Source organism: Mesoplodon mirus (assembly GCF_964341445.2).
Source record: "Mesoplodon mirus genome assembly, chromosome: 8".
Taxonomy (NCBI): domain Eukaryota; kingdom Metazoa; phylum Chordata; class Mammalia; order Artiodactyla; family Ziphiidae; genus Mesoplodon; species Mesoplodon mirus.
The window spans coordinates 92,535,310-92,559,819 of record NC_138984.1 but is presented as its reverse complement, the minus strand read 5'-3'; the positions used below and the strand labels follow the sequence as shown (position 1 = coordinate 92,559,819).

The 24,510-nt window shown below is 43.1% G+C and overlaps 1 protein-coding gene across 1 annotated transcript in view; it reads left to right on the top strand.

Moving 5' to 3' along the window:
* LOC309809376 (titin) overlaps positions 1–23,248 on the top strand; it is a 299,194-nt gene extending 275,946 nt beyond the window's left edge. Inside the window, exons 305-329 of the mRNA XM_082630429.1 lie at positions 66–2,132; positions 2,234–2,536; positions 2,655–2,960; positions 3,055–3,345; positions 3,441–3,737; positions 3,867–4,172; positions 5,066–5,371; positions 5,457–5,738; positions 5,912–6,505; positions 6,627–6,914; positions 7,023–7,322; positions 7,807–8,109; positions 8,672–8,974; positions 9,076–9,660; positions 9,789–10,094; positions 10,210–10,509; positions 11,148–11,723; positions 11,837–12,142; positions 12,506–13,099; positions 13,224–18,883; positions 19,012–19,168; positions 19,924–20,615; positions 20,712–20,865; positions 21,401–21,679; positions 21,823–23,248. Of these exons, the coding sequence (XP_082486555.1) occupies positions 66–2,132; positions 2,234–2,536; positions 2,655–2,960; positions 3,055–3,345; positions 3,441–3,737; positions 3,867–4,172; positions 5,066–5,371; positions 5,457–5,738; positions 5,912–6,505; positions 6,627–6,914; positions 7,023–7,322; positions 7,807–8,109; positions 8,672–8,974; positions 9,076–9,660; positions 9,789–10,094; positions 10,210–10,509; positions 11,148–11,723; positions 11,837–12,142; positions 12,506–13,099; positions 13,224–18,883; positions 19,012–19,168; positions 19,924–20,615; positions 20,712–20,865; positions 21,401–21,679; positions 21,823–22,121 (15,854 nt within the window). The 3' untranslated portion in view covers positions 22,122–23,248. The remainder of the gene's footprint in view (positions 1–65; positions 2,133–2,233; positions 2,537–2,654; positions 2,961–3,054; positions 3,346–3,440; positions 3,738–3,866; positions 4,173–5,065; positions 5,372–5,456; positions 5,739–5,911; positions 6,506–6,626; positions 6,915–7,022; positions 7,323–7,806; positions 8,110–8,671; positions 8,975–9,075; positions 9,661–9,788; positions 10,095–10,209; positions 10,510–11,147; positions 11,724–11,836; positions 12,143–12,505; positions 13,100–13,223; positions 18,884–19,011; positions 19,169–19,923; positions 20,616–20,711; positions 20,866–21,400; positions 21,680–21,822) is intronic.
* The last annotated feature ends 1,262 nt before the right edge of the window (positions 23,249–24,510 follow it).

Genomic DNA, 24,510 nt, shown 5'->3' with positions numbered 1-24,510 from the left:
ATAAGGTTAACTTCCAAGCAAATGTGTCTAATTGGTTTATTTCTTTCTTTGTTTTCATTTTACAGCTACTCCTGATTCCCCTGGCACTCCAGAACCTAGTAATGTAACAGGCAATAGCATTACCCTGACATGGGCAAGGCCAGAATCAGATGGTGGCAGTGAAATTCAACAGTACATCCTTGAAAGGAGAGAAAAGAAAAGCATGCGATGGGTGAAAGTGATCAGCAAACGACCAATCTCTGAGACAAGATTCAAAGTCACCGGTCTGACAGAGGGCAATGAATATGAATTCCGTGTCATGGCTGAAAATGCTGCAGGAGTAGGACCTGCAAGTGGTATCTCAAGACTAATCAAATGTAGAGAGCCAGTCAGCCCACCAAGTGCTCCCACTGTGGTCAAAGTGACAGACACATCAAAGACAACTGTGAGCTTAGAATGGTCTAAGCCAGTGTTTGACGGAGGGATGGAGATAATTGGGTATATTATTGAAATGTGCAAAGCTGACTTAGGAGACTGGCACAAGGTGAATGCAGAAGGATGTGTGAAAACAAGATATACGGTTACTGATCTACAAGCAGGTGCAGAATACAAATTCCGGGTTAGTGCTGTCAATGGTGCTGGAAAAGGAGACAGCTGTGAAGTGACCGGCACCATTAAAGCAGTTGACCGATTATCAGCTCCTGAGTTAGACATCGATGCCAACTTCAAGCAGACTCATATTGTGAGAGCTGGGGCCAGTATTCGCCTCTTCATTGCCTATCAGGGTAGACCGACTCCAACAGCTGTGTGGAGCAAACCTGACTCTAACCTTAGCATTCGGGCTGATATCCATACAACAGACTCCTTCAGCACCCTCACCGTGGAAAACTGCAACCGAAACGACGCAGGGAAATATACCCTTACTGTGGAAAACAACAGCGGTAGTAAGTCAATCACATTCACCGTAAAGGTGCTAGACTCTCCAGGCCCACCTGGCCCAATTACCTTCAAGGATGTGACCCGGGGATCTGTTACATTGATGTGGGATGCCCCTCTCCTTGATGGGGGTGCCCGAATCCATCACTACGTGTTAGAGAAACGAGAAGCCAGTCGCCGTAGTTGGCAAGTGGTCAGTGAAAAATGCACTCGTCAGATCCTCAAGGTCAACGACCTGGTAGAAGGCGTTCCATACTATTTCCGTGTTTCTGCAGAAAATGAGTACGGTGTTGGTGAACCCTATGAAATGCCAGAACCAATGGTAGCCACAGAACAGCCTGCTCCACCGAAGAGACTTGATGTCATTGACACAAGCAAATCCTCTGCAGTCTTAGCTTGGCTTAAACCTGACCATGATGGAGGCAGCCGAATCTCTGACTACCTGCTCGAAATGAGACAAAAGGGATCTGACTTCTGGGTTGAAGCTGGTCACACCAAACAGCTGACTTTCACGGTGGAGCACCTCACTGAGAACACTGAATATGAATTCCGCGTGAAGGCCAAGAATGATGCTGGCTACAGTGAACCCAGGGAAGCCTTCTCTTCTGTCATCATCAAGGAGCCTCAAATTGAGCCCACAGCTGATCTCACTGGAATTACCAATCAGCTCATAACTTGCAAAGCAGGCAGCCCGTTTACCATTGACGTGCCAATCAGTGGTCGTCCCACCCCCAAAGTAACATGGAAGCTGGAAGAAATGAGACTTAAGGAGACAGATCGAGTGAGTATCACAACAACAAAAGACAGAACCACCCTGTCTATAAAGGACAGCATGAGAGGTGACTCTGGAAGGTATTTCTTGACCCTGGAAAATACAGCTGGTGTTAAAACATTTACCATCACAGTTGTGGTCATCGGAAGGCCAGGTCCAGTAACTGGTCCCATTGAAGTCTCATCTGTCTCAGCTGAATCATGCATCCTATCATGGGCTGAACCTAAAGATGATGGAGGCACCGATATTACTAATTACATAGTTGAAAAGCGTGAGTCAGGTACAACAGCTTGGCAGCTTGTCAATTCCAGCGTCAAGCGCACTCAGATTAAAGTCACTCATCTCACAAAATACATGGAATATTCTTTCCGTGTCAGTTCAGAGAACAGATTTGGTGTCAGCAAGCCTCTGGAATCAGCACCAGTCGTTGCTGAGCATCCATTTGGTAAGAAAAATAAAAATCATATTTCCAAGTCTCTATTATTAAATATTTCCCCTGAATTTTATAAAACTGTATTCATATTTGATACCTTTGCTTATATTTAGTCCCACCAAGTGCACCTACCAGACCTGAGGTCTACCACGTGTCTGCCAATGCCATGTCTATTCGCTGGGAAGAACCCTATCATGATGGTGGCAGTAAAGTCATCGGCTACTGGGTTGAGAAGAAAGAACGAAACACCATTCTTTGGGTGAAAGAAAACAAAGTGCCATGCTTAGAGTGCAACTACAAAGTGACCAGTTTGGTAGAAGGACTGGAATATCAGTTCAGAACGTATGCACTCAATGCCGCGGGCGTTAGCAAAGCCAGTGAAGCATCAAGACCTATGATGGCTCAAAACCCAGTTGGTAGGTATCAGAATTTAAGGGTACATTTGTTTATCATCATCGTCACCATCATCGTCATCATTATTGGTACTAGCAAAATTCAGAGTTGCATTTAACCTTATTTTTGCATCCCTTCCAGATGCACCAGGAAGACCAGAGGTGACAGATGTCACCAGATCAACGGTGTCACTGATTTGGTCTGCCCCAGTGTATGATGGAGGCAGCAAGGTTGTAGGCTACATCATAGAGCGTAAGCCAGTCAGTGAAGTTGGAGATGGTCGCTGGCTCAAGTGCAACTACACCATCGTATCTGACAATTTCTTCACCATTACTGCTCTCAGTGAAGGAGACACTTATGAATTCCGTGTGTTGGCCAAGAATGCAGCAGGCGTAATTAGCAAAGGATCAGAATCTACAGGCCCCATCACTTGCCGAGATGAATACGGTAAAGAATAGTCAATGCTCTCCTTTTAAGTTATCACAATTTATATAACAATAAACTATCATATACTCATTCACATCTATTTTGCCTATGACAGCTCCACCCAAAGCCGAACTCGATGCCAGATTACAGGGTGATCTGGTTACCATCAGAGCAGGCTCGGATCTTGTTCTTGATGCTGCAGTTGGTGGCAAACCTGAACCCAAAATTATCTGGACCAAAGGGGACAAGGAACTAGATCTCTGTGAAAAAGTCTCTCTGCAGTACACTGGCAAACGAGCAACTGCTGTGATCAAGTTCTGTGACAGAAGTGACAGTGGAAGATACACTTTAACGGTGAAGAATGCCAGTGGGACCAAGGCCGTGTCTGTCGTGGTCAAAGTTCTCGGTAAGTATGTCAAATGATCTTTGATTTTCATAGCTTTCTCAAGCGTGGGCAGAAAGAAACACCTTCCTCATTGCTCATCCTTACACCTGTTTCAGATTCCCCGGGCCCATGTGGAAAGCTCACCGTCAGCAGAGTAACAGAGGAGAAGTGCACTTTAGCCTGGAGCCTTCCTCAGGAAGATGGAGGTGCAGAAATAACTCACTACATCGTGGAAAGACGTGAGACTAGCAGACTCAACTGGGTGATTGTGGAAGGCGAATGCCCAACCCTATCCTATGTGGTTACCAGACTCATCAAGAACAACGAATACATATTCCGAGTGCGGGCAGTAAACAAATATGGCCCTGGTGTGCCTGTTGAATCAGAGCCCATTGTCGCCAGAAACTCCTTCAGTGAGTATTAACACTCAAACAGTTCAGCAGTTGAAATGTAATGGGATCAGGGAGAAGGGAGGACAGTCATAGCAATGGTGATTTTGTGTGATTCTGATCATCCTTTTATTTTCATAAAAATATAAACAGCTATTCCATCACAACCTGGCATACCTGAAGAAGTTGGGGCTGGCAAAGAGCATATCATCATTCAGTGGACAAAACCTGAATCTGACGGTGGCAACGAGATCAGCAACTATCTAGTAGACAAACGTGAGAAGAAGAGCTTGCGCTGGACACGTGTGAACAAAGACTATGTGGTGTATGATACCAGGCTGAAGGTGACTGGCCTGATGGAAGGTTGTGATTACCAGTTCCGGGTGACCGCAGTAAATGCTGCTGGTAACAGTGAACCCAGCGAAGCTTCCAACTTTATCTCTTGCAGAGAACCATCATGTGAGTTCCAAGAATCATACATAACCCTAATGCCCACCAAAACCACATTACAAGTAATTTTCCAACATGCCTTTTCCAATAACTTGTAGAATTTGTGAATGGTCTAGAAAGGCATATGCTTATTAGAAGGATCTTAAATACAGCCTAAGACAGAAAACTTTTCAACTACTACTTCTGTCAATAAGTTAGCAGTTACATTGCTAAAAACTGTTGCAGTATTTTTCCAATCTGTGAAAAAAATAAACCATTCTACTACCAATATGAAAGGGATGTATTTTGCAAATCTTCCTAAGAATGGAGAGAATTTTGTTGTAATGATAATAACTACTGAAAAGAAAAAAAGACAACATCTCTTTTAAGAGGCTTAGCAGAACATAAAGCTTCTTGTATTTTAGTGAGCACCTAACAAAGTAATTGTCACAAGAGCTTCAGAAATAAGTGGCAAATCCTTGTACAAAGTTTAAGCCCAAGAACTAAAAGGAATAAATCACTTGGATTGAATTGAGGAAGTAGAAGAAACTTATTCCTGTACTTATTAGCAATGTAGAGGTGACAAGTGATATTAACCCTGTTGAAAGCTGAGCAACTAAAGAACAGTCCCTGAGAATGGGTACTGTTAGCAATGAGCTTAGCAGGACACAGCATAGCTAGCCAAAGTGGCCAGAAAGAAACATCTACCTTTCTAAAGAAGTTTAACTCTTAAAACATTAATAATAGTAATAATAGAGCATACAGTGCTATCCTGCAATATCAGAAGAGCCTAGTTACAGAGAGTATCTTGGTGAGTGTGGACAAAGAACAATAATGCCTCAGTGAGTCTTGAAAACCAAAAATACAAATCTCAAGCTTCCTTATTTGTGTAATACCTGCATGCTTATTTTAAAATTTCATAGATACCCCTGGACCACCTTCTGCTCCGAGAGTTGTAGATACCACCAAACACAGCATCAGTTTAGCCTGGACCAAGCCCATGTATGACGGTGGCACTGACATCACAGGATATGTTCTTGAAATGCAAGAGAAGGACACTGATCAGTGGTACCGAGTGCATACCAACACCACAATAAGAAATAATGAATTCACTGTGACAGACCTTAAAATGGGCCAGAAATACTCCTTCAGAGTTGCTGCTGTGAACATGAAGGGCATGAGTGAATACAGCGAGTCAACTGCTGAAATTGAGCCCATAGAAAGACTAGGTATTTATAATGTAAGGCTTTAGGTGAATTATTTTCTCATCACACCTGTTCATGAATTAATTAAGTTTTGACATTTACTTTCCAGAAATACCAGATCTTGAGCTTGCAGATGATTTAAAGAAGATTGTGACCATCAGAGCTGGAGCCTCGTTGCGGCTGATGGTGTCTGTATCTGGAAGACCACCACCCGTCATCACATGGAGCAAGAAGGGCATTGACCTTGCAAGCCGGGCGGTCATTGACAACACTGAGAGTTACTCTTTACTTATTGTGGACAAAGTTAACCGGTATGATGCTGGAAAATACACCATTGAAGCTGAAAACCAATCTGGCAAGAAATCAGCAACTGTCCTTGTTAAAGTATATGGTAAGTATTTGTCTTAAAATCAACTATGCTGTGAGTAGATTCTTTAAAAAGATACACCTTGACCTCTGATTATCACCTCTCTAAAAGGAACTATGTTATTTTCCTGCCCCCCAAAAAATCTATCAACCAATCAGGCAAATAGGAAGTATGGATCTTTCATTCTCTTGTTTTAGATACTCCTGGTCCCTGTCCTTCAGTGAAAGTTAAGGAAGTATCAAGAGATTCTGTGACCATTACTTGGGAAGTTCCCACAATTGATGGTGGAGCTCCTGTCAACAATTACATTATTGAGAAGCGTGAAGCTGCCATGAGAGCATTCAAAACAGTAACTACCAAATGCAGCAAGACGCTCTACAGAATTTCTGGACTTATAGAAGGAACCATGTACTATTTCAGAGTGCTGCCAGAAAATATTTATGGCATTGGAGAACCTTGTGAAACATCTGATGCAGTTCTGGTCTCAGAAGTACCTTTGGTGCCTGTGAAGCTAGAAGTTGTCGATGTCACCAAATCGACTGTTACCCTTGCCTGGGAAAAACCACTCTATGATGGTGGTAGCCGGCTCACTGGCTATGTTCTTGAGGCCTGCAGAGCTGGCACCGAGAGATGGATGAAGGTTGTCTCCTTAAAACCCACAGTCCTAGAGCACACTGTTATTTCCTTGAATGAAGGTGAACAGTACTTATTTAGAGTAAGGGCACAAAATGAGAAAGGTGTGTCAGAACCAAGAGAGATCATCACAGCTGTGACCGTACAAGACCTCAGAGGTATGTACCAAATCACCAAAATAACAATAATGGTAAAGGAAAATGAAGGAAACATTCAGAATTCATGACACTTTGTCATTAGAAATAATACTTATGAATAAATGCCTACTTCTTCTCATAGTGTTGCCAGCAATCGATCTTTCTACAATGCCGCAAAAGACCATCCACGTCCCAGCCGGCAGACCAGCAGAGCTGGTGATACCAATTGCTGGTCGCCCACCTCCTGCTGCCTCCTGGTTCTTTGCTGGCTCTAAACTAAGAGAATCAGAGCGTGTCACAGTTGAAACTCATACTAAGGTAGCTAAATTAACCATTCGTGAAACCACTATCAGAGATACTGGAGACTATATACTTGAACTGAAGAATGCAACCGGAACTACTTCAGAGACCATTAAAGTTATCATTCTTGGTAAGGATGAGAGACCAAGACACAAGCAAGCTGTTGTTGTTTAGTCACCCAATTTTGATTTGAAGTGAAAATTAACCTCCGGGATTTCTTTTTTTTTTTTTTTCATAGACAAGCCTGGACAACCAACTGGGCCTATCAAGATTGAAGAAATTGATGCTACTTCAGTGACCATTTCCTGGGGACCGCCTGAACTGGATGGTGGTGCTCCACTGAGTGGCTATGTGGTAGAACAACGTGATGCCCATCGTCCAGGGTGGCTGCCAGTGTCTGAATCAGTGACTAGAACAACATTTAAGTTTACCAGACTCACTGAAGGAAACGAGTATGTGTTCCGTATCGCTGCGACAAACCGCTTCGGGATCGGCTCGTACTTGCAATCTGAGGTTATAGAATGTCGCAGCCGCATCAGTAAGTCCTGGATGCCCCCCCCACCACCACTCTCCCCACCTCTGATTCTAAATATTAACAGGAAGGAATTTGTTCTTAATATACCCTCATGTAAGTAAAAATAGGTCACAAAGTTAATCCCAGGGTCTTTCCAAGGTCTCTAAACCTCCTTTTCTTGGAAGTTTTCAACAGAGCTGGGTTTTTTTTTTAATGGAAGAAAGAGAGGAGGAGGGAATTAGGGAAGGATGGATGGAAGGAAAGGGGGGAGGGAGGACTGGCTGTTACAGTGAGAAACAATACAGAATACATGCTTAATAAATGTTTATAAAACTGAAGAAAATGAGGAACAGCAAGAAAAGTACAAAAATGAAAACATGAGAAAAACAGTTGCAAGAGTCTTATATGTACCATTTTAAGATGGTATATACAAGACACACTTATACAAATGTATGAGTCTTCAATTTATTCATGGTGCCATGTTGTGTTAACCTCTGTCTTGCTGCAGATATTCCTGGACCTCCAGAAACGTTACAGATATTTGATGTCTCACGTGAGGGCATGACACTTACTTGGTACCCACCAGAAGATGACGGTGGCTCCCAAGTGACTGGATATATTGTGGAGCGCAAAGAAGTGAGAGCAGATCGATGGGTCCGTGTAAATAAAGTACCAGTGACGATGACACGGTACCGTTCCACTGGCCTTACTGAAGGCTTAGAATATGAACACCGTGTCACAGCCATTAACGCGAGAGGAACTGGAAAACCAAGCCGTCCTTCCAAACCCACCATTGCCATGGATCCAATTGGTAAATACCTTCTGTATAAGTTTATTGAGGTATAATTTAATGTGGTAACAGTCACCCTTCTGAAATATAGAATTCTATAAGTTTTGTATAACCACCACCACAATCAAAATATAGAATATTTCCAACAGCTCAAAAAGTTCAGTTGTGTCCTCTGTCATCAATCCCCTCCCCACTCCAACCCCGGGCAACTTTGGGCAAATAACTTTTTATATTCTTCTCTTGAGTCTATTTCTCCCTCTTTAAAATGGAACTCACAATACACACCCTATATCACAGTTAAAATTGTAAAGCAAGTTAATATTTCTGGAAGCACTTTAAAAACTGATGGCAAATGTAAGATAGTATTAGTGATTATAAACAAAGCACAAATAAGACAAAGGAAAAACCAAGAGCTTTAAGTAATGTTAACTGATTTAAATGAATTAAACATTTACAAAATGAAAAATATTCTAATGTTATAGTCCATGTTTCCACAACTCAGTGAAATTGTTAGGTGGCACATTTGATTTTCAACTTTGCAGAAACTTTAACAAGTATGTTGTTGTCTTATTCTTATTCCCAGCTCCTCCAGGAAAGCCACAAAACCCAAGAGTTACTGATACAACAAGGACATCAGTCTCCCTGGCCTGGAGTGTTCCAGAAGATGAAGGAGGATCTAAAGTCACAGGCTACTTGATCGAAATGCAAAAAGTTGATCAATATGAATGGACCAAATGCAACACCACCCCAACCAAGATTCGGGAGTATACTCTCACACACCTACCTCAGGGCGCTGAATACAGATTCCGTGTCCTAGCTTGTAACGCTGGTGGACCTGGGGAGCCCGCTGAGGTACCAGGAACAGTCAAAGTCACGGAAATGCTTGGTAAGACATATGATCATTTACTTTCTGCTGTAATTGCCTTAAGACTTATTTCCTACACCCGCCTCCCAAAATGCTAACTGTAACCCTACCTTTCTTCCCAGAATACCCTGACTATGAACTTGATGAAAGATACCAGGAAGGTATCTTTGTAAGACAAGGTGGGGTCATCAGACTTACCATACCAATCAAAGGAAAACCATTCCCAATATGTAAATGGACCAAGGAAGGCCAAGATATTAGTAAGCGTGCCATGATTGCAACCTCTGAAACTCACACTGAGCTTGTAATCAAAGAAGCAGACAGGGATGATTCTGGCACTTACGACCTGGTTCTGGAAAACAAATGTGGCAAGAAGGCTGTCTACATCAAGGTCAGGGTGATAGGAAGTCCCAACACTCCAGAAGGGCCACTTGAATATGACGATATACAAGCTCGCTCTGTAAGGGTCAGTTGGAGACCCCCTGCCGATGATGGTGGTGCTGACATCTTAGGCTACGTCCTCGAGAGACGAGAAGTGCCTAAAGCCGCCTGGTACACCATCGACTCCAGAGTCCGAGGTACATCTCTGGTCGTAAAAGGCCTCAAAGAAAATGTGGAGTACCATTTCCGTGTTTCAGCAGAAAACCAGTTTGGAATAAGCAAACCCTTGAAATCTGAGGAACCAGTCATACCAAAAACACCACTGAGTAAGTGCTCTTCCAACCATAACACTGTAAAAATCCTCTCAGTGCTCTTTTGTTTCGAAAGGAAAGCCACCAGCTTACAAGAGTTGGGACTGCACTCTAACACATGTGTTTTCCACTTGCATTCCTAGACCCTCCCGAGCCTCCAAGCAATCCCCCAGAAGTACTAGATGTGACCAAGAGTTCTGTCAGCCTCTCCTGGTCCCGGCCCAGAGACGATGGTGGTTCTCGGGTCACAGGCTACTACATTGAACGCAAGGAGACATCAACTGACAAGTGGGTCAGACACAACAAGACTCAGATCACCACCACAATGTACACCATCACCGGGCTTGTTCCCGATGCGGAATATCAGTTCCGCATCATCGCACAGAATGACGTTGGCCTAAGCGAGACCAGCCCTGCTTCTGAACCAGTTGTTTGCAAAGATCCATTTGGTAAGGAAAGAGTTTCCAAAGGGGTTAGAATCAGAGAGGCAAACCACCTTTGCTCTTTTTCTTTTATTTCAGCAGGAAAGCTGATTTCCTTTTCAACTGTTTTCAAATATTTCAGATAAGCCAAGCCAACCTGGAGAACTCGAGATTCTTTCAATATCCAAAGACAGCGTCACTCTACAGTGGGAGAAACCTGAATGCGATGGTGGCAAAGAAATCCTTGGATACTGGGTTGAATATAGACAATCTGGAGACAGTGCCTGGAAGAAGAGCAGTAAGGACCGCATCAAGGACAGGCAATTCACAATAGGGGGTTTGCTGGAAGCTACGGAGTATGAATTCAGGGTTTTCGCTGAGAATGAGACAGGGCTGAGCAGACCTCGAAGAACCGCTATGTCTGTAAAGACGAAACTAACATGTAAGTAGCCGTTAGTTCTCTGCTTATGGTTGACAGACTGAGCAACATGTTAAGGCTAATTCTTCCTCTGGGCTAAGCAGATCTCCAGAAAGCTTTACTGGAGAGCAAGTGTTTGGAAAGAAATCGCTCACTCTGGCATATGCACACACAGGGAATAGTTGATGCATTCTTGAGGAAGTCATTCCAAGCACATAACCCCAGCAGTGAACTGTTAGGTGCAGTGAACTGATTCCTAAAGCAATTTCTCCCTTGAATACAATGGGTTTTTTTTTTTTTAATACTCCTAGTAAGACTTGAAGGGTCAACAAAGGTACCCCACTTCAGTGAACCTAAGTAAGGGCAAATCTACAGATTTATAGAGAACTAATATTTCCCCAAAACCCTATATATTGTTAATGCCTCCCGATCATAAAAAGTCACTCTACATAATAATATGATGATGTGCTCATTGAATCTCTACTTTCCAGATGATCCTCCAGTCACTGTGAAGCCTTTTTAAGAATTAGACTCATATGTAAATAATGGTGTCTAATAAAGTATTAATCAATAGGATGAATTCATTCCTGATATACAAGGACAGAGGATTATAGATTCAGTAGTAACAATAATGCATTAATGTTATCTTTCATACCCTTCAGCTGGAGAGGCCCCAGGAGTACGCAAAGAAATGAAGGATGTCACCACCAAACTGGGTGAAGCTGCTCAACTCTCATGCCAGATTGTTGGAAGGCCTCTACCAGACATTAAATGGTACCGATTTGGTAAGGAGCTGATACAAAGCCGCAAGTACAAAATGTCTTCAGATGGACGCACACATACTCTAACAGTAATGACCGAGGAACAAGAAGATGAAGGCGTTTATACCTGCGTAGCTACCAACGAGGTTGGAGAAGTAGAATCCAGTAGTAAGCTTCTCCTGCAAGCAACGCCACAATTCCATCCCGGTTACCCACTGAAAGAGAAGTATTACGGTGCTGTGGGGTCAACGCTTCGACTTCACGTTACATACATTGGCCGTCCAGTACCTGCCATCACTTGGTTCCATGGCAAGAAACTTTTGCAAAACTCAGAAAACACTGCTATTGAAAACACTGAGCAGTATACTCATCTCGTCATGAAGAATATCCAACGTAAGACTCACACTGGGAAATACAAAGTTCAGCTCAGCAATGTTCTTGGAACGGTGGACGCCATCCTTGATGTGGAAATACAAGGTATTTTATTTTCATTTTCAGTGGGGTTTTTTTTTGTTGTTTTTAAAGAAAAAAGAAAAATATCTTGGGAGACACACTACAGAAACCACTCCAATTGTATTTTCTCCCAACAGATAAACCAGACAAACCTACAGGACCAATTGTGATTGAAGCTCTATTGAAGAACTCTGTGGTGATCAGCTGGAAACCACCTGCAGATGACGGAGGCTCCTGGATCACCAATTATGTGGTAGAGAAATGTGAGGCCAAGGAAGGGGCTGAATGGCAATTGGTGTCTTCAGCCATCTCAGTGACAACCTGTAGAATTGTGAACCTCACAGAAAATGCTGGGTATTACTTCCGGGTTTCGGCTCAGAACACACTTGGCATCAGTGACCCTCTAGAAGTCTCCACAGTTGTGATCATTAAGAGTCCATTTGGTGAGTACAACCTCTACAGTCTTCCTATGGCAAAATTCCATCTGTATGTAAAACTTTTTTTTAAACAGAAATAACTTTTGAAAGGAGATAGCAAAGATTCAGCTAAAGTACAAGTGCCTTTGATCTCACTTAAATTGAATTTTTGCTTATCTAAAAGGGCACATGTATACCCTATCCCCTTTTTCTCTAAAAAGGAACTTTGTGTTTTGGTAAGTTTCTCAGCATAAAGTAACCAATTTCATTTTTCTGGGTTAGTTATTCTTAATAGAACTTTAGGTTCATAACATTTTTTATGAAATAGGCTCTTCATAAAGCTGTTTGTTCCACCCCGTGAGTCACATGCTTTTTGTGTGTTTTAAACAGAAAAGCCAGGTGCTCCTGGCAAACCAACTATTGCTGCTGCCACAAAAGATTCCTGTGTTGTGGCCTGGACGCCACCAGCCAGGGATGGAGGTGCAAAGATTAGAAATTACTACCTTGAGAAGCGTGAGAAGAAGCAGAACAAGTGGATTGCTGTGACAACAGATGAAGTTCGAGAAACCGTCTTTTCAGTGCAAAACCTTATTGAAGGTCTTGAATATGAGTTCCGTGTGAAATGTGAAAACCTAGGTGGGGAAAGCGAATGGAGTGAAATATCAGAACCTGTCACTCCCAAATCTGACGTCCCAATTCAGGCACCACACTTTAAAGAGGAACTGAGAAATCTAAATGTCAGATATCACAGCAATGCTACCTTGGTCTGCAAAGTGACTGGTCATCCAAAACCAATTGTGAAATGGTACAGACAAGGCAAAGAAATCATCGCAGATGGATTAAAGTACAGGATTCAAGAGTTTAAGGGTGGCTACCACCAGCTCATCATTGCAAGCGTCACAGATGATGATGCCACAGTCTACCAAGTCAGAGCTACCAACCAAGGAGGGTCTGTGTCTGGCACTGCCTCCTTGGAAGTAGAAGGTAAAAACAAATCAGCAAACATCATTTTGGTGCTAGATTACATATTATTAATTGGGGGGGGGGTGCTCTTAAATAGTGTTGGGAATTGCTAAATTATATTCTTCCTTCTTTTATTCTGATACAGTTCCAGCCAAGATACACTTGCCTAAAAATCTTGAAGGCATGGGAGCAGTCCACGCTCTCCGAGGTGAGGTAATTAGCATCAAGATCCCATTCAGTGGCAAACCAGCCCCAGTGATCACCTGGCAGAAAGGACAAGATCTCATCAACAACAATGGCCACTACCAAGTTATTGTCACAAGATCTTTCACATCACTTGTTTTCCCCAATGGAGTGGAGAGAAAAGATGCTGGTTTCTATGTGGTCTGTGCTAAAAACAGGTTTGGAATTGATCAGAAGACAGTTGAACTGGACGTGGCCGATGTTCCCGACCCACCCAGAGGAGTCAAAGTTAGTGACGTCTCACGAGATTCTGTCAACTTAACATGGACTGAGCCAGCTTCTGATGGTGGCAGCAAAATCACCAACTACATTGTTGAAAAATGTGCGACCACTGCAGAAAGATGGATCCGCGTAGGACAGGCCCGAGAAACACACTATACCGTGATCAACTTATTTGGAAAAACAAGTTACCGGTTCCGTATAACAGCGGAAAATAAATTTGGCATGAGCAAGCCTTCTGAGCCTTCAGAACCAACCATAACCAAAGAAGATAAGACCAGAGCTATGAACTATGATGAAGAGGTTGATGAAACCAGGGAAGTTTCTATGACCAAAGCATCTCACTCTTCAACCAAGGAACTCTATGATAAATATATGATTGCTGAAGATCTTGGGCGTGGTCAGTTTGGAATTGTCCACCGTTGTGTTGAAACATCCTCAAAGAAGACATACATGGCCAAATTTGTTAAAGTCAAAGGGACTGATCAGGTTTTGGTAAAGAAAGAAATTTCCATTCTAAACATCGCTAGGCACCGAAATATCTTATACCTCCATGAATCATTTGAAAGCATGGAAGAATTAGTTATGATCTTTGAGTTCATATCAGGACTTGACATATTTGAACGCATTAACACAAGTGCTTTTGAACTTAATGAGAGAGAAATTGTAAGCTATGTTCGCCAGGTCTGCGAAGCACTTGAGTTCTTACACAGTCATAATATTGGACACTTTGACATTAGACCAGAAAATATCATTTACCAAACAAGAAGGAGCTCCACCATTAAAATCATAGAATTCGGTCAGGCCCGTCAGCTGAAGCCAGGGGACAACTTTAGGCTTCTGTTCACTGCCCCTGAATACTATGCACCTGAAGTCCACCAGCATGATGTTGTCAGCACAGCCACAGACATGTGGTCACTCGGAACACTCGTGTATGTGCTGTTGAGTGGTATCAATCCATTCCTGGCTGAAACTAACCAACAGGTAATTGAGAACATCATGAATGCTGAATATACCTTTGATGAAGAAGCATTCCAAGAGATCAGCCTTGAAGCCATGGACTTTGTTGACCGGCTGTTAGTGAAAGAGAGAAAATCTCGCATGACAGCATCTGAGGCTCTCCAGCACCCATGGCTGAAGCAGAAGATAGAAAGAGTCAGTACTAAAGTGATCAGGACATTGAAACACCGACGTTACTACCACACCCTGATCAAGAAAGACCTCGACTTGGTTGTGTCTGCAGCCAGGATCTCCTGTGGTGGTGCAATTCGATCTCAGAAGGGAGTGAGCATTGCTAAAGTTAAAGTGGCATCCATTGAAATTGGCCCCATTTCTGGGCAGATAATGCATGCAGTCGTTGAAGAAGGAGGATATGTCAAATACATATGCAAAATTGAAAATTACGATCAGTCTACCCAAGTGACTTGGTACTTTGGTGTCAGACAGCTGGAGAACAGTGAGAAATATGAAATCACCTATGATGATGGAGTGGCCACCATGTATGTCAAAGACATTACCAAATTCGATGACGGTACCTACAGATGCAAAGTAGTCAATGACTACGGGGAAGACAGTTCTTATGCAGAGCTGTTTGTTAAAGGTGTGAGAGAAGTTTACGACTATTACTGCCGTAGAACCATAAAGAAAATTAAGCGCAGAACAGATACCATGAGACTCCTGGAAAGGCCACCAGAATTCACACTGCCTCTCTATAACAGGACAGTTTATGTGGGTGAAAATGTCCGGTTTGGAGTAACTATAACTGTCCACCCAGAGCCTCGAGTAACATGGTATAAATCAGGTCAGAAAATCAAACCAGGTGATGATGATAAGAAGTACACATTTGAGTCTGACAAGGGTCTTTACCAATTAACAATCAACAGTGTAACTATGGATGATGCTGCCGAATACACTGTTGTCGCAAGAAACAAATATGGTGAAGACAGCTGCAAAGCAAAGCTGACTGTGACCCCACACCCACCTCCAGCAGGTACCACCCTAAGACCCATGTTCAAACGGCTACTGGCAAACGCAGAATGCCAAGAAGGCCAAAGTGTCTGCTTTGAGATCAGGGTGTCTGGCATCCCCCCGCCAACATTAAAATGGGAGAAAGACGGTCGGCCACTGTCCCTCGGGCCTAACATTGAAATTATCCACGAAGGCTTGGATTATTATGCTCTTCATATCAGGGATACTTTGCCTGAAGACACGGGTTACTATAGAGTCACAGCCACAAACACTGCTGGATCCACCAGCTGCCAGGCTCACCTACAAGTGGAACGCCTGAGGTACGTCAAACAGGAGTTCAAGACTAAGGAGGAGCGCGAACGACACGTACAGAGGCAAATTGACAAGACGCTAAGAATGGCTGAAATTCTTTCCGGAACTGAGACTGTGCCACTGACACAGGTCGCCCAGGAGGCACTGAGAGAAGCTGCCATCCTTTACAAACCAGCCGTCAGCACCAAGACTGTAAAAGGGGAATACCAACTTGAGGCAGAAGAAAAGAAGGAGGAGAGAAAACTCCGCATGCCTTACGAAGTACCAGAGCCACGCAAGTACAAACCAGCCGCCATAGAAGAAGACCAACACATTAAGCAGTTTGTGCCCATGTCTGACATGAAATGGTACAAAAAGATACGTGATCAATTTGAAATGCCTGGGAAGATGGACAGAGTTGTACAGAAAAGACCCAAGCGCATCCGCCTTTCAAGATGGGAACAGTTCTACGTGATGCCTCTTCCACGCATCACCGATCAATACAGACCCAAGTGGAGGATTCCCAAACTGTCCCAAGACGACCTTGAAATGGTGAGACCAGCCCGCCGGCGTACACCTTCCCCTGATTATTACTTTTATTACAGACCCAGGAGACGTTCTCTCGGTGACATCTCGGATGAAGAATTACTCCTGCCCATTGACGACTACCTGGCAATGAAGAGAACAGAGGAAGAGAGGCTGCGTCTTGAAGAAGAGCTGGAACTGGGTTTTTCAGCCTCACCCCCAAGCCGGAGCCCTCCACGTTTTGAGCTTTCGAGTCTGCGTTACCCTTCCCCACAAGCTCACGTCAAGGTGGAGGAAGCAAGAAAAGACTTCAGATACTCAAAGTATCACATCCCAAAGAAGGCGGAGACCAGCACGAGTTACGCAGAGCTGCAGGAGCGGCACGCCCGCGCCTGGCACAGGCAGCCCAGGCAGCGGCAGAGGATCATGGCCGAGAGAGAGGACCAAGAGCTGCTGCGTCCAGTCACCACCACCCTGCGCCTCTCGGAATACAAAAGCGAGCTGGACCACATGGCGAAGGAAGAAAAATCTAGAAAGAAATCAAGACGCCAGAGAGAAGTGACTGAAATAACGGAAATTGAGGAAGAATATGAGAGCTCCAAACACGCTCAGAGAGACACTTCCTCCTCGGTGTCCAGGCTGCTGAGACGCCGGCGCTCCCTGTCTCCGACCTACATCGAGTTGATGAGGCCGGTGTCCGAGCTGATCCGGCCGCGGCCACAGCCAGCTAAGGAATATGAATATGAAGATGACGTAGAAAGAAGGTCTCCTACCCCAGAGAGGACTCGCCCACGTTCCCCCAGCCCTGTGTCTAGTGAGCGTTCACTGTCAAGATTTGAGAGGTCGGCAAGATTTGATATCTTTTCCAGGTACGAGTCCATGAAAGCTGCTTTAAAAACTCAGAAGACATCAGAAAGGAAGTATGAGGTTTTGAGTCAGCAGCCTTTTACGCTGGACCACATGCCTCGAATCACACTGAGGATGCGCTCCCACAGGGTACCGTGCGGCCAAAATACACGTTTTATCTTAAATGTTCAGTCTAAGCCAACTGCCGAGGTCAAATGGTACCACAACGGTGTAGAACTCCAAGAGAGCAGTAAGATTCATTACACCAACACTAGTGGGGTCCTGACCCTGGAAATTCTGGACTGTCACATTGATGACGGCGGCACATACCGTGCCGTGTGCACCAACTACAAAGGTGAGGCTTCTGACTATGCAACCCTGGACGTCACGGGAGGGGATTACACCACCTATGCTTCCCAGCGCAGAGACGAAGAGGTCCCCCGATCTGTTTTCCCCGAGCTGACGAGAACAGAGGCATATGCGGTTTCATCATTTAAGAAAACATCTGAGATGGAAGCTTCCTCTTCCGTCAGGGAAATGAAATCAGAGATGACAGAGACAAGGGAAAGTCTCTCATCATATGAACACCATGCATCTGCAGAAATGAAAAGTGCTGCAGTCGAAGAAAAGTCGCTGGAAGAAAAATCCACACACAGGAAGATCAAGACGACTTTGGCAGCAAGAATTCTCACGAAGCCAAGGTCCATAACGGTGTATGAAGGCGACTCTGCAAGGTTTTCTTGCGATACAGATGGTGAGCCGGTACCGACTGTGACATGGCTGCGTAGGGGACAAGTCATAAGCACTTCCGCCCGCCACCAAGTGACCACCACAAAGTACAAATCAACCTTTGCGATCTCTTCAGTCCAGGCTTCGGATGAGGGCAACTACAGCGTGGTGGTAGAGAACAGCGAAGGGAAGCAAGAGGCACAGTTTACTCTGACCATTCAAAAGGCCAGGGTTACTGAAAAGGCCCTGACATCACCACCGAAAGTCAAATCCCCAGAGCCTCGGGTAAAATCCCCAGAAGGAGTCAAGTCTCCAAAACAAGTGAAATCCCCAGAACCGGTGACTTCTCACCCAAAAGCTGTATCACCCACAGAGATAAAACCCACACCAACAGAAAAGGTTCAGCAGCTGCCAGTCACTGCCCCACCCAAGATAATTCAGTCCTTGAAAGCAGAAGCTTCTAAAGATATAGCAAAGCTGACCTGTGTGGTCGAAAGTACTGTACTGTGTGCAAAAGAGGTCACCTGGTATAAAGATGGTAAGAAACTGAAGGAAAATGGGCATTTCCAGTTTCATTATTCGGCAGATGGTACCTATGAGCTCAAAATCCATAACCTCACTGAATCTGATTGTGGAGAATATGTTTGTGAGATTTCTGGTGAAGGTGGAACTTCCAAAACTAACTTCCAATTTGTGGGACAAGCCTTTAAGAATATCCATGAGGAAGTTTCAAGCATATCAGAAACCAAGAAAGCAGCTCAGAAAACTGCTGAGTCAACAGAAACCGAGAAAGCAGCTCCAAAAACTGCTGAGCCAACAGAAACCAAGAAAACTGAACCAAAAGCTCCTGAACCAGTTTCCACAAAACCAGTAATTGTTACTGGGCTGCAGGATACAACTATTTCTTCAGACAGTGTCACTAAATTTGCAGTTAAAGCTACTGGAGAACCCCAGCCGACTGTCACCTGGACAAAGGATGGAAAGGTAACCAGTTCTTAAATGATCCTTAATCTTATCTTCTAAAACAACTAACCTCTTCCCTCTTCCCCATCTCCCAAAGAAAGTTTAAAATTAGATCACTTTTTAAAACTCAATTCACGTGCATTCTACAGGCTATAACACAAGGAGGTAAATATAAACTCTCTGAAGACAAAGGAGGATTCTTCCTAGAAATTCATAAGACTGATACTTCTGACGGTGGACTTTATACTTGTACAATAAAAAATTCAGCTGGATCTGTGTCCTCTAGCTGCAAATTAACAATAAAAGGTAGGTTGGCTTTTATTCTTACCAATAGTTTTCAGAAAACAATATGAAGGAAACATTTCTAAACACTATTCCTTACACACACACACACACACACACACACACACAAAGTATTAAAATAAAACTGTTTTACCAAGTTACAGAATACCATTTGTACACAAATGTACAAATACACATATTTGAAGTTAGCATATACTTTTATATTTATTAAGTGTCTAATTGTATGTGGTGTTATATAAGATTCCATAGAGATTATATAAGATTACTGCTCCCCGGAACATTTAAGAAGAACATCAGGTGATTATACAAAATGGCACTTCTTCCCTAAAACTTCACTCTTGCTAATTTTCTAAAGCAGTGGAAAGTTAATGAAAGAATTGTATCAGTTTTCCCAATAAAAATTAGTTTGCTTTCATCTCAGTCTTCTAAAACATAATTCAATTGTTTTAATTACTCAAAATCTCCTAAATCCACCCATCTCCTAAATCCTTCAACTATTCTTTTCAAAACTTTTTTTTCCCTTAAGTCGTAAAAATCATTCTTCTGTTTAGTTTAGTTTAAATAATCATTACACTGATCTCCAAAGTCATGCATGACAACTTTCCAAGATTGGGACTGAGAAAGAGTTAGGTATTACCTACACTGCATGTGTTAAGTTAATATTTTTTCTTTGTATACTATTCACTTACGGAATCCACAAGAGAAGAGGGTGGGGCCTCTTTCCAATTCAGTTTGCCTTATAGAGCTTTCTTTTTCAGCTGTAAAAGACACTGAGATACAGAAAGTATCTACACAAAAGACCTCCAAAAGTACATCCCAGAAGAAGGCAGCTGTCCAAGAGGAAATTTCCAAAAAAGCCCTAATTTCTGAAGAAACCAAGATGTCAGAGGTTAAATCTCCAGAGAAGCTGGCCCTCAAGGAGGAAGCTTCAACAGTTCTGATTTCCGAAAAAGCCAAGAAATCAGAAGCGACCTCCCTGGAAAAATCCATTGTCCATGAGGAAGTCACTAAAACATCACAGGCATCAGAAGAAATCAGAACTCAGGCCGAGATTAAAGCATATTCTACTCAGATGAGTATACCTGATGGTCAGAAAGTGACTTTAAAAGCCAACATTGCTGGTGCCACTGATGTGAAATGGGTATTGAATGGGGTAGAGCTCAGTAACTCCGAGGAGTACAGATATGGCGTCTCAGGCAGCGACCAGACGCTGACCATCAAGCAGGCTGGTCACAAAGATGAAGGGATCCTCACCTGCATTGGCAAAACCAGCCAAGGAATCATCAAGTGTCAGTATGATCTGACCCTGAGCAAAGAACTCTCAGATGCTCCAGCCTTCATCTCCCAGCCCAGGTCTCAAAATGTTAACGAAGGGCAAAATGTTCTCTTTTCTTGTGAAATCAGTGGTGAGCCATCGCCTGAAATCGAATGGTTTAAAAACAACCTGCCAGTAAGTTGAGTTATGAATATATTACTGAAGAAAACTTTAAATACTCCCTCTACTCCTGAAGAGCTCAAAGAAACCCTTTTTTGCTCTTCTTTTTAGATTTCTGTTTCTTCAAATATCAGCGTAAGTCGCTCCAGAAATGTGTATTCTCTTGAAATCCGAAATGCCTCAGTAAGTGATAGTGGGAAATACACAATTAAGGCCAAAAATTTCCACGGCCAATGTTCAGCTACTGCTTCCTTAACGGTCCTTCGTAAGTATATCTTTACCATTTTCCTTACTTGCTTAAGGCCCTTATCTGAGTTTTTTTGTTTGTTTTTTGCTTTTGTCTTCTGAGCCCAGCAAACTCTCTGGAGCCTCATTAAGTTCCATGTGTAAGAGACACAGGCCTCCTGTGTGAATTCATTCTTAACGGTCAACGTTTCTTTACAGCGAGACAGAAACATGGATAAGTTAACTTTCAAAGCAAAGCTACCAACTGTCCTATCACATGTATTTTCAGAATGCACAATATAAAAATTATTTTCTGTATGACTAATCATTTTTCTCCTAGTGATTCTAGCACCTGCATGTAATGTAATGATAGAAATATAAGGATTCGTTTCTGGGAGACACTGAGCTAGCTCTTGACAACTGTATGTATGTATTTGCTCATGCTTCCACAGCAAATTGTTTGTGTTGCGTTTCCGTGTGTGTGTCTAAGTGTCCCATTTCTGTAAGTCAGTGTCAGATGTCAGCAATTAACCAGATGACACTGGTGTTCACTGTGTATCTGCTATGCTCCACAGCTCTAGTTGAAGAACCTCCCAGAGAGGTAGTATTGAGGACAAGTGGTGACACGAGCTTGCAAGGAAGCTTCTCGTCTCAGTCAGTCCACATGTCTGCCTCTAAGCAGGAGGCCTCCTTCAGCAGTTTCAGCAGCAGCAGCGCTAGCAGCATGACCGAAATGAAATTCGCAAGCATGTCTGCCCAAAGCATGTCCTCCGTGCAAGAGTCCTTTGTAGGCATGAGTTCCAGCAGTTTTATGGAAAGCTCAACGAGTAGGATGCTTAAAGCAGGCCTCAGAGGTGAGCAATCAAATTACTGGTAGAGGTAGAGGTGGACAAGCCTAGTAGCATGGTAGAGTCCTTAGTACACACCATTCAGTAGAAAGCAAACGGTTATATTTCCAGTGATCCTAAAACTTTTTTGTTGTTGTTGTTCCATAAAGGAATTCCACCTAAAATTGAAGCTCTTCCCTCTGACATCAGCATTGACGAGGGCAAAGTTTTAACAGTAGCCTGCGCTTTTACGGGTGAGCCTACCCCAGAAATAACATGGTCCCATGGTGGAAGAAAAATTCAGAATCAAGAACAGCAAGGGAGATTCCATACTGAAAACACAGATGACCTGACGACTCTGATCATCATGGACGTACAGAAACAAGATGGTGGACTTTATACCCTGAGCTTAGAGAATGAATTTGGATCTGACTCTGCTACTGTGAATATAAATATTCGATCCATTTAAGAGGGCCTGTGCTCTCATATTCAGACATTCTTAACCTTTCCTAACGATTCACATAGACTAATCTTTCTGATCTGTAAATACTTTTTAAAAAATGTAGTTTTGTATCAACCTAAAAATGAGTCGAAGTTCAAAAATATGCATTTCAATCTTTTCTTAATTGTTGACCTAAGAAGATTATACATTTTCTAGTGACATGTACATACTGTATATAGCCGAATTAACGGTTATAAAGTTTTGTACCATTTGTTTTATGACATTTTACAATGTAACTGTTGAAACTAACTGTTGGTAGGAGAAAGTTTCTTATGGAACGAATACCCTGCTCAACACTTAATCAATCTTTGTGCCTCAACATAATGTTGATGTCTAAGTATGCCTCAATGGGTCGAGAAATTCCCCATTGAAGATGTCCTATCCACCGACTTGATGCTGTGCACGTCACCTGATATGTGCACCAATACTTACTGAATCAGAAATGTAAGGCATTGGTGATGTTTGCATTTACCCTCCTGTAAGCAACACTTTAACGTCTTACATTTTCTCTGATGATGTCACCCTCAAAATGATGACTTAAATATTACCAGAGCAAAGTGCAACGGCCAACACTTTGTTCGCTCATTTCACACTGTCTCTGACCATAGAGAGTGCCTGGGTAGCTTGGAAAAGCAACATCACCTGGCCATCCCCTCATTTAACCAAGCTGTTCATGCGTTCCTATGCCAGAGCAGTGCCAACTCTTGGAGGTCCCGGGGTGCAGCCAACGCCTTCGTGTGGTAGCTCTAAATTTAAATTACACCAGAGAAACCGGGGCAACTAAGCAATGAGCCACAGCAAAAAATAAAGAACAACAACAACAAAATAAAGCTGTCGTTAAATTAAAAACAACAAAATATTACTAACTGCCCAAAATATCAATTTGATGTAGTTCTTTTCATGCAGGTTTAAATTCAATTGTTAGTTATAATTGTTGGACCTCCTTGAGATAGTAACAACAAAATAAAGCAAGCTATCTGCACCTCAAAATTTGTGACTGGTTGTTTTCTGTAAAATTCTGGGGTTGGGGAGGTATGTGCCTTTGCAAATCACAGAAATGATCATAGATAAGAAGGAGCAATTCAAGTTCTTCACAGCAAATATTTAAATCACCATGTTGAATGCATTCCACAATTTTTTTAAAGCATAGATATGATTCTCATGGATAAAGTTACCCCCAAAAGTTAACAAAAATCCCCCAAAATAATAGATCAAATCTTCTAAACTTATTATCAAGAAAAATATTTTTATGGGAGCTGAATCGTTAAATCCAGAGATATTGAACATCTATAATTCACGATATTTTGTGCCAGACAGCAACGCAAAGATGAGCAAGATGAAATAGACCCTGTCCCTCAAGGAGTATAGAAAAGAATATGACAATTTCAGGGAAAATGATCAATTGTGCAACTGAATTCATTACTGACTACTGCAGCTCCAAACTGAGACAGAAGTCTTCAAAGCTAAAGAACTCGTTTTTTGTTTTTTTTTTTTTTTTTTTTCAGTACGCGGGCCTCTCACTGTTGTGGCCTCTCCCGTTGCGGAGCACAGGCTCCGGATGCACAGGCTCAGCGGCCATGGCTCACGGGCCTGAATGCTCCGCAGCATGTGGGATCTTCCCAGACCGGGGCACGAACCCATGTCCCCTGCATCGGCAGGCGGACCCTCAACCACTGCGCCACCAGGGAAGCCCAAGAACTCGTTTTAAATGGTATAGTCCTACTAGGCTTTTCAAAACAACTTCATAATAAAATACCTAGCACCAGAAAAATCTGTATTTATCCACCTCAATTAGATAATCCTAATTGTAAACCTATAAAGTTGATTCTTTGCCTAAATTACCCCCTAAATGTAAGTACAAGCGGCCAAAGCTGAAGCAAATGCACTGTCAATTCTTACTCGCCCAAAGAAGATCTTGGGTCTTCGTTAATTTATTCAGCAAGTATTCTGTCTTAAGTCAGATTCCCTAAAAGCAGAGCCTAAGACTAGACTCTAGTATAAGTAATTTTTTGAGGGACTGCTCTCAGGAAAAAGGAAGTGAGGGAAGCAGAGTACAGGAAGAAAGCTAAGCAAGACTGTGGTCTCCGCGGGAGCTTCAGCCGCATCCCACAGGGAGCATAAATTGCACCAGAGTTGGTTCCACCTGGGAGCAAAGGCGCTGACCTTCTGTACCCGCTTATCTGCCACTTAGTGCCTACAGGCTGGGGGCTTGTGGGAGCGGGGGCGGGAAGAGGGAAATAACCTCCGGGGTGAGGGGCACCCCTTGGCCAGAGCAATCTCTGCAGACTAGGGCAGCTAAACAGCCAATACACAAGAAACTGGGCCGGGTACACATCACCTGGATCTGGGAGGTACG